Here is a 10,000-nt window from a genome sequence, read left to right as displayed (position 1 = left end):
TAATGTCTCAGCAACTTCTTGCCACAACACATGCGCAGTTCCGAGTATGGAGACAACTGTGTACTATCGATGATGTCACACCAGGCTCTTGCCTTCCTCGAGATGGTTCTGAGTGCGCCAGTCACGATGGGTATCACTGTTATTGTCAAGGCTTCATGAATTCTTCTGATTGCGAATAATAGGTCCAGATCCGTTTTTACCTTCTCCTCCTCAGTCCTGATTATATTCTGGTCTGCTGCCATAGCGATGGGAATAAGAGTCCATTCCAGCGTATCGTTATGCATCACAGTAGAGCTGAAGCTAACTAAGTCTTACGTAATCGCTTTGGATGACACTCAATTGTAAATGCCCTTATATAAATCTCTACACATGCATTTGTTTTAAGATATCATTTTAATCAGTGATCGTATCATTTTGTTTCACAGGAAAGCCTCTTCAGGTCTTAGTGACCCTTTATATCACATCACTGGGAGGACTGGATGAAAGAGAGATGGTGGGGTGTTTTTATCGCTCGGCTATGTATTGTCTATGGAAAGTCCGCGTGCTCGAGTCGCGGCAGTTGATTTCAGTTGTTTTTCTTGTTGGTGCAAATTTGGGCGCGAGAATTTTCAGCCAATCACGGCAATCAACAAATTTGTTACATGAGGTGGTTAGCGGAAATTTGTAGATTTCAATGATGATCAGGTGCGCTCTTCTGGGCGATTTTCTTTACGGTTTCTTTCCTAATCCCTCGCCCTTTTTTCTCAACCTGAACTTGAAGGGACATCATGATTGAAAATGGAAACTGAGCAAACCACAAAATATCACTTAGATGCCCCTAAACTCAAACCAGTCAAATCTTGATCACAGTCTGGGTTAAAAATCTCGCTCTTTTTGGTTTAACACAAGAACAAGTTTATACCATAGAGAAAACAGGTCGACCCTTAAAAAGCAGTTGGGTTAGCATTTTAGCAATCAAGCTAATTCAAACTATGCAGCTTCTTTGAAGCTCAGTCAAGTTGTCCTCTCAGGATTGATCAGTATGTAAATTCTCCTATCAATTTCAGTACACCGTCAGGTAGACAAGTATTGAGAATAAAGATTATTATCAGCTTAAGGATATTATCCTGATATAAAGCCAAATTCTTATGAGCAGCCAACGAAGAAATCTGTGGAAATAGTTAGGAGAATGAACTTTTAGATAACGGGTTTAATGTAAAGACGATCTCTCCTTTTCAATTTTAAGCAATTTGAAAGTACGTTTTTTATCCGACAAATGTGGTATGACCCACGACTTCGCTTTGGACAGTATTATACTAAGAGGAACCTGACGCTAAATGGAAACATTATGGATCAACTCTGGGTACCGGACACATATGTCAATAACGAGAAATCTCACACAGCCCCCAAGACGGAGTTCCTTCTCACAATCAGCCCAGACGGCAAAGTTATCTATAGCCAGAGGTAATCAGTTCTAGTTCAGTCTGTAACGCAAAACACTCGTCATTTTCGAATGAGGGAACTAAAGGACATTGATAATTATTAAAAACTGGATCATTGGATGATGCAATTCGAGAGTTTTGATTGGCTAAGCCATTATGGGTTATGAGCCATTACACCATGATCTACAAACACGGCAAGCATATGCGTGATTTTTTGGGCCTTTTTATTTTTATTGTAGTCTAGTTTTCTATATTTTGGGGGCGTTTTTAATAAAACAATTATTCCACTCCCGCTTGTTGGATATGAGATGATTATAGCCAACTCGGCGTTACGCGCCTCGTTGGCTATATATCATCTTATATCCAACGCACGCTCATGGAATAATTGTTAAATACCATGGAATTCAGTGCCGAGTTGGACAGACATTGATACAATGGACTTGCTATCATTGGCTCATTGGCACCAAGGAGTGCATAATTAAATATTCTGGTACGGCCACCCGAAAAACTATGCTTTGGGACGCATCGCGTTTCTCTGTTTCGTTTCAGTGGACCGAATATTAGAATCTCTGATTAATCCTCCAATTTTTATTGTGATTCATAAGTAAGTTCGTCACACTTTGTTTTCATTCTCTCTAGAATGACCGTGATTGCGGCTTGCAAAATGGATCTACGAAACTATCCTATGGATAAGCAAAACTGCAGCTTACTCTTTGAGAGCTGTGAGTAAATTGTGAGACAGTTATTACAGGGGCCGCGGAGAGGCAGGGGCTGTTATAGCTCACCCCACTTTTTTCCTACGGTTAGTTTTCTCCTAAACCCCTCCCCCTTCTCCGATCCATACGAAAACCTACGCCCCCCGTACTCCGCGGCCCCTGGTTAACCATTCAGTAGCTGTGGTACGAAACACCTACCAACCTCCTTTTCCTTGCACCAAAAATTCGCAAAATGGCTTAAATTCCTTTTGACATCTGCGATTGTTGACTTAAAAGGAACACTTTTCCGGTCTTTGATGAAACTGTAATCATTTTCGAACTTTGGTCCTTAAACTCGAATCTCAACTTCGACAGACGGGTTTAATTAATTTCCCTTGTCCTTGGCGTGAAAGGGGCCCTAGGAGAAAAAACCCCCCTACAGCTGAAACAAAATCGGCTTGACTGAAACTGGCTCGAACGGATTAAGGATATCGCTTTTTATACCGTTTTCTTTTCCCTGCGAACTTACATCCTTCTTTTCTAGGTGAAATGACGTGTAATGGTTCAAACTTACCTTACTCTGAGAAGTCTTGCTATTCATGACGAAATCAACAGGAAGTCTACTTAACAAATTTAAGGATTAGATGTACCGGGATGCGGTATATTTGCTTTGTTCAGTTGACCTTTAAGGCAAATATTTTAACGTATATTTCAGATGGAATGACAGCTGATGACCTGTTCTTTAAGTGGGATGACACAAGTAACCCTGGAAATCTGAGGGCAGCGGTGGCTGTAGGAGAGGAGCTCATCATGTCACAGTTTGCAGTTGATAATTATACTGTGGAAGAGATAACTGCTTCTTACGTCACAGGTCTGCAGTAAATATCCTATCTTCCCTCATTCGTTAGAATATGGACCCAACGAAACAGACCAGTACACCTCTTTCTTGTGTTCCCTTTCTTCTCGAAGTACACTCTTATATCGATCTCTTTTTAATTCTTTTCTTTTTCAGGGACTTTCTCGATGTTAAAGATAACCTTCCACATCAGACGAAAGAAATTCTATTACGTTGTTTCTATTTATATCCCCACTATTCTCATTACCATTCTCAGTTGGGTGTCATTTTGGATTCCGCGAAGCTCGCCACCTGCTCGGGTCGCGCTCGGAATTACGACAGTCCTCGCGTTAACGACTTTAATCTTCGGAATCCAAGCGTCGATGCCGAGGGTCAGCTATGTAAAGGCCATTGACTGGTTTCTCTGTGTCTCGTTTCTATACGTGTTTGCAGCGTTGGTAGAATATCCGAGTTCTACTTTCGTGAAGTCTCAAGCGAAAAAGCTAACACGAAAGGGGACGAGTATTCTTCGAAAGGTCAAGGGACTCAAGGACGACCCCGAGGATTCATTTCCGCTTTCAGGGACAAGATATGGCAGTACTGACAAATCAAGGGTAGGTGCAGTGCGCTGAACGAACTTTTGCATGCTGTGGAATATCTATCCACAACGCCATTAGACTACATCGGGAATAGACCTCTTTAACTTATACGTTTTGTTTCCCATTTCAGACCAAGTGATGTTCCTAAGGGAATTTTCCTTTTGTTTTTTCATAAGTCATGCATACATATGCACGTGCATAAGACGACATTTGAAAGAAACTGTTCCCTAGAGTAACATCACGTGGTCTGAAATGGAAAAACAAAACGTACAAGCTAAAGAGGTCCATTCCCTAACGATGTATTTTATGCCTAGATCACTCTAGTCCAATCATCCAGCCCTGCATGTACCAAAAATGTTGGAAAAAGTAGAAGAAATTTTGCAGGAGAGATTTAGTATCACGTTTACGGGAAAGTGCAAACTCCAGGTTGAAATTTACGTTTTGCCAAAAATTAAAGAAATTTGTTTCTCTTTAGCTCAGTTTTGGCTTGTTATCTACAGAAATTGAGAAACATCTCAAGGTAAAAGTGCTACATCTCTCTAATCGCTCGTACAAAAGCGGAGACGTACACCACAGCTGCATAATAACCGAGGGGTCCTTAAGATCTACGACTGCGACGTCGACGAAAACATTACCTCAAAATACAACTTTGCTGTAGTATAATTCTTTGGCGATTGTTTCATCTCGTTCACGTCGTACAATGCGGGCGAAGTATCTTAAAAATAAATCGGTACGAGCGGTTTTCAGAGTGAAAATAGTGAATGAAAGATTTTCCGTTGCGTAGCTGTTACTTGCTCACGTTGTCGTCAAAACCTCAAATTTGGTGATTTCAAGTCGTTTCTATGCGGAGTACCGCAAAAATGTGATAAAATGCATGTTGCACGTGCAGCACGATTATTTATGCTCTTTTGACCAATGATATCATTGCTTTGTGGCGTTGTTGTTGCCGTCGCCTTCGTAGATCTTAAGGTCCCTGTTGTCAGAACGAGAACGGCAAAGAAATGTACCAAAATGTGAAACGCACGTGCGGGGCGTGCAGCGCCTTTGTTTTTTTTCTATTACGTCCATAGTTTTGTGGTGTTTTCGTAGCCGTCGTCGTCGTCCTTGCTTTAGCTCCCTACGGAGGTTTTGCACGGCAGCCATGTTGCATGGCAGGAAGAAAAGATTCTTTTTCCTAGGGGAACAAATGTTCTTTCTAATGCAAAACATTTTCATTGTTCCTGCCATGCAAAATGGCTGCCGTGCAAAACCTCTATTGTAGCACAAACCCCACTTTAACCAACTCTGGACTCGTGCTCTTCTCGTTAGGGAGCTTACGAAACGACGACGCTACAAAACAATAGGTTTGGTGAGCAAAAACAGTGGCTCTGCACGCTCTGCATGTGCGTATTACATTTTGGTACATTTCTTTGCCGTCATCTCCTAAATGACGACGTGAAATGATCAAATTCAAGGTTCTGTGGAGGACGTTGGCACATGACGATGAAATTCAGTTCACTCTCTACGCTTCCAACCCACTCATATCAGTTTAATTCGTCGACAGTTACTACACATTTTTAACGTGAAACGACATGAAATAGTTTTGTAGTGATATGGATAACGCGCACTCGTATTTTCAAATGAAGTCCTCGTAGCCGTCGTCGTCCTCGTTTCGTAAGCTCCCTACTATTTGTCGCGGCACCGGTTTTTGCGCTCATTCGCTTCCCGCGGCGGCGCATGGGACGAGAAGACCAAAAATCATACTTCAGGGATATCTGTACGCGAAACAATAGAAATGATCATTGGCCGTTTTCACACTAGAGACGGGACGGTGTTAAATTTGGGTGGATAATCAGTCTATTCAGACGAATTTTGAAGACGGATAATTCATCTTGAATCACATTAGACGGATGAACCTGTTTTCTTTTTTTCCCGGAAAAGCCTGGAGGCTGGAACTATAAAGAACGCAATGTACCTTGGGAAATAAAACAAAAGCCATCCAAGCCAAACGCAAGAAGGAATCGAAAGATAAACCACGAAGTAAAGTGGAAAAGCTAAAGACGAACACTTGGAAGAAAGACCAAACGTTCATTTTTGCAAATGTGTTATCCTATTTGGAAGGCACAGACAAGCCTTGGGCTCTTTTTAAGAGTTGAAGTTCTTTTCTTTTCCTTGACATGAAGTAAGAGATGGCCACCACTTAATGAATTGGTAACCGCGCCTGAGCTTCAAGTCATGCTCTTTCCATCTAATGTGAATCAGTGACGAGGGAAATTTGAACTTTGTAACCGTCTCGATTTCATACCCAGACGGGAAATGTATCAGACGGGTTATCCGTCTAGACGGATTACCCGTCTCTAGTGTGAAAACGGCCATTTTGAAAGAAGTGTTTCTTTCTTAGGACGATGATAAAGATCTTCGCAAGCTCACTAGAGAGAGAAACGTAGAAAGACTCAAAAGCTTTGACCATTCACTGGCGGAAAGCACTATGGGTCGCGATAGTGGACACCAAAATCAACGTCCCGTCCATTTTGGCCAATTATCTGAGGACGAAAACGGGGATTTTGTCAGTAATTTTAGAGACGAAGGTTTGAATGTTGTAGATCAATATTCAAAGATTGTCTTTCCGCTTTCTTATGTATTATTTAACATCTGTTACTGGATTATTTATTTGGCGACGTGATCAAGGAAGTTAATAATCGTAAAATAAGGAAATTGTTTGATTTCAAGATGCAACATCGTTAGATCTTGGGGGTAGCGACGTTGAGAGCGCTAACAACGTTGTCCAACATTAAACGAACCTAAAACCTAAACGTCGTCCAAGAGAAATGATGGAAGCTCCAAAATTGGGCCTATAATGTTAGAACATTTTATCAGGGTTTTTAATGATCATGAATAATGGCACTTGAGGTACCTAAGCTATAATTGTGTTTGCACCTACTTTTTGTCTGATAACAGTTCCTCAGATATGAAGAAACACCTTTGGAGTAAGAATTTCGCACACCAAGAACAAATATTGTTTACCATAAAGTAATAATTCTTGAACTGCGTGGAGGACAAGATAAAGGGGAAAGAGTTATATAATATTCAAGAAAGAATTCTTCTAAACTACTAAAACAACTACTATCATCACTTCGTGGTTTTGCTAGCGAGTCGTTTATCATCCAAATTTAAGTCAGTTAGATTCTTTGACGTTAAAATAATAAAGTTGGGAAGTAAAATAAATTATCAGAGTAAAATGTTGATTCACTTGATTTTGAGCATTGGATATCTCCGTGTCCTCATTTCCAATCTCAAGGAGGTCATTATCCCACGTTACAGAGAAAGATCGCTGGTCTTAGGTAAACCTCTGCATCGCCCAAAAGCAAGATTACCTTCTATTGGGAATAGGCAACTTTCACGATGGGGTCATTTGACTACAACTACCAGAATTCAGTTTGCTTTTCTTTTCTTTTTTAAATTTTGTATTGCCAATGGCGTAAAAATAACAATAACTCCTACTAGCATGAGACAAGGAAAACCTGAATGATCCTGGAACTTGTAGTCAAATGGCGTCATCATGCAAATGTCCTATTGTCACCAAGTTCTGATCTTGTCACCTGCCCTGTGGCACAAGTGTGACAATTTTCCAAGGTTACACTCTGTCTGGACAATAGCCGGTTTTCACGTGACGTCATCGCCGACGTATGGGTGGGCGAAAACAACAGGCCTCTCATTAGCTTCTTTCGTTCATCCACCAGCATTTGTACATTACAACACTGTCACGTCAGTCTCAAGTGATTGGTTGAAAACCAACTATAGACAGTTTACAGTGGACTTAACGAAAATATCACGCTAAAATATAACTTATCGATCGCGGTTATTACACAGGCCCGGATGAGTACTCACGATGTTAAGGTAAAGGTAGAAGATGAAAGGTTCGTTGTTGTAGGCTCCAGTAATGTAGCAGCTCTCGTACCCTGTTATCGTTTGGTATTGTATACAGTTTCTATTGCTTTTAAGGATAAGTCATCGATTCAATAGACCTTATTCGCTTGTAGGGAGTTTACGCAATGACGACGCGTTTGGCAACGGACAACGCCACAAAGCAAGAATGCCATTGGTTAAAAAGGGAAAATACTCGTGATGCACGCGATGTCTTCAAACCCTGGAATTAGGTGACTGCACGTTGTTTTGTGAAGTACGGTAAAGAAATACATTGAAGTGCGTGCAGCAAGAGTATTTTTCCTTTTTAACCAATAACATTCTTACTTTGTGGCGTTGTCGTTGCCGAAAGAGTCGACATTGCGCAAACTCCATAATAATCAAATGCAAACTATGGCGGTTACGTTCGCTTAGTTTTTTTTGTTTAGCTATTGACAATTGTAATGCATGTAATAAATCACCATATAGTCCTCTTTATTTATTGCCCTTTGCCTTGATGATCATCTGCTCTCCTTGTTTCGCTTCTGACCGGGCGTTTTTTCACGGGATGTTTTATTTCTGGCTGAAACTGAAACCAGGCTGGACGACTTCCCTTTCAATCCCATGTGTTTTCTTTGCAATGAACCACTACTTATTCTAACAGGCTTCGAAGCAGAGTTCTTTGCGCTCAGACTATCGTTCTCGCATCTAGAAAGACGGTCTATAAATGAAAAGAAGCATGGTTTCAAGGGTCTCCCGCTTAAATTCGCTTCAAGTGAGACTGGAAAATGACTTATTTGGGGGCTCAGTTGTAAGACCGTGGTCCCTCATAAGTCTCGAAGCTGTTCGGTGGTCATAATCGCGTCTGTATCTTCGGAAAGGTGTGGGGTCATCAATTCTCACTGGAACTAGCTTTAAATGGAACTAGCTGGAACTAGCTTTAAATGGAGGCTTATGCGAGGGAATGTATTAAAAGTATTTGCATTTGAAAAGATTCCCCCACACCAGCCTCCATTGCGAGCTAGTTCCAGTCCAATACTGAGAATACGAATATGGTCCATTGTGACAACCAAAAAAAAAGGCGTAAAATGTTTCGGCGCTTTCGAGAAACGGACCCCCTGACCTTTCAGTATGCTTTCAATTTAGCGAAAAGGGAAATGACTGCGAGAATTGATGACCCCAAACCTTTCCGAAGATACAGAGGCGATTATGACCACCGAACAGCTTCAGGACTTACGAGGGACCACGGTCTTACAACTGAGCCCCTAAATAAATATGGTCAATTCTCTCTGTATCTTGAGAACACAGAGGTCTTATGTCGTCAAACTTTACAATCATTTTGCTTTTCGTTATCTTGAAAACATTTTAAAAGACCAGCTTATTAAAACAAGCAAAATGTCTTTTCGGGCCCGAAACGTTTTCTGGACTGTCGAGAAACGAGCCCCAGGCCCCAATTGTCGAAAGGCCAGGTAACTTTGTCAGGTGTATATGTCACCATCTGACAGTTTCAATATCATATCAGCAAAGATTTCAGTATTTGGTCGCGTAACTGTGAATATGCACACTCTAAGCACGCACATCTAAGTAAATGCCAAGGCACGTACAAACATCTTGGCCAACGTTTAATGTGGGTTATATTAGGGAGTTTAAGATCTAGGACGCGACGGCAACGAAAACGTCACAAATGTTGCATCGTTTTAATGAGCAAAAACAATTGCGTTGCACGCTCTGCGCGTGCATCTTTCATTTTAGTACATTTCTTTCACGTTTTCGGCAAATCTGCGACGCGAAATGACCAATTTTCAAGTTTTACGGAGAACGTGAACACAAGGCAGCAAATTTGATGTTTCTTTCGTAGCTTCAACACCGCACCTCCAAATTCAGTTCCTGGAAAGTTGCGCTAGTTTTTAGAAGTTAGGCAAACGGACATAATGACGAAAAGATTAATAAACCTGAACTTGCAATTTTGAACGACGTTTTCGTTACCGTCGCGTCTTAGATCTTAAACTCCGTATTAGGGAGCTTAAGAAACGACGACGGCGACGGTAACAACAACTCCACAAAAGCAATGATATCATTGGTTAAAAGAGCATAAATAATCGTGCTGTGCACGTGCAGCACGGATTTTAGCAAATATATTTTAGGTGCTCTGCATAACGACGACGTGGAATCACCAAAGTTGAGGTTTTGACGACAGAAGAAAGCACGCAACTGAGAATCTTTCATTCTCTATTTTCACTCTGAAATCTCTCTTACCAATTCATTTTTAGGATACTTCACTAACAATGTATGACTTGCACAAGATGGAATAATCCCGAAAGACTTATGATAGAGCAAATTTATTCTTTGAGGTGACGTTTTCGTTGACGTCTCAGTCGCAGATCTTAAGGTCCCTATTTTATACTCTGGATAGTGACTTACCCCCGGCATAAAGTTATCCGGCTTTTCAACAACTGGGGTCAGCTTTTTAAAACAAGCAGCACGCAGTTTCACGAATGGCTTTACGCCGGGACCCGAAATGTTATCGGTACATTCCAGAAAGAGGCCCCAGGGGGAAATTATGTGGGA

General features: G+C 41.2%; 3 protein-coding genes across 6 annotated transcripts in view; 1 reads left to right on the top strand and 2 right to left on the bottom strand.

Moving 5' to 3' along the window:
• LOC138028966 (uncharacterized) overlaps nt 1-394 on the bottom strand; it is a 20,077-nt gene extending 19,683 nt beyond the window's left edge. The window contains exon 1 of the transcript XR_011127780.1: nt 1-394. This exon is cut by the window's left edge and continues 45 nt beyond it. The gene's annotated coding sequence lies outside the window, so the exon portion shown is untranslated.
• The window catches only part of LOC138028967 (glycine receptor subunit alpha-3-like), a 12,415-nt gene extending 5,647 nt beyond the window's left edge, over nt 1-6,768 (top strand). For all 4 annotated transcript variants that reach the window (XM_068876616.1, XM_068876617.1, XM_068876615.1 and 1 more), the window contains 6 exons: nt 426-493; nt 1,226-1,443; nt 2,061-2,143; nt 2,832-2,987; nt 3,129-3,565; nt 5,931-6,768. In XM_068876616.1, the coding sequence (XP_068732717.1) occupies nt 426-493; nt 1,226-1,443; nt 2,061-2,143; nt 2,832-2,987; nt 3,129-3,565; nt 5,931-6,212 (1,244 nt within the window). In that variant the 3' untranslated portion in view covers nt 6,213-6,768. The remainder of the gene's footprint in view (nt 1-425; nt 494-1,225; nt 1,444-2,060; nt 2,144-2,831; nt 2,988-3,128; nt 3,566-5,930) is intronic.
• The window catches only part of LOC138028969 (uncharacterized protein CXorf65 homolog), a 6,855-nt gene continuing 3,087 nt past the window's right edge, over nt 6,233-10,000 (bottom strand). Inside the window, exon 6 of the mRNA XM_068876619.1 lies at nt 6,233-8,153. Within this exon, the coding sequence (XP_068732720.1) occupies nt 7,954-8,153 (200 nt within the window). The 3' untranslated portion in view covers nt 6,233-7,953. The remainder of the gene's footprint in view (nt 8,154-10,000) is intronic.

This window comes from Montipora capricornis, chromosome 13 (genome assembly GCF_036669925.1).
Source record: "Montipora capricornis isolate CH-2021 chromosome 13, ASM3666992v2, whole genome shotgun sequence".
Taxonomy (NCBI): domain Eukaryota; kingdom Metazoa; phylum Cnidaria; class Anthozoa; order Scleractinia; family Acroporidae; genus Montipora; species Montipora capricornis.
This window is presented reverse-complemented; position numbering and strand designations above follow the sequence as displayed.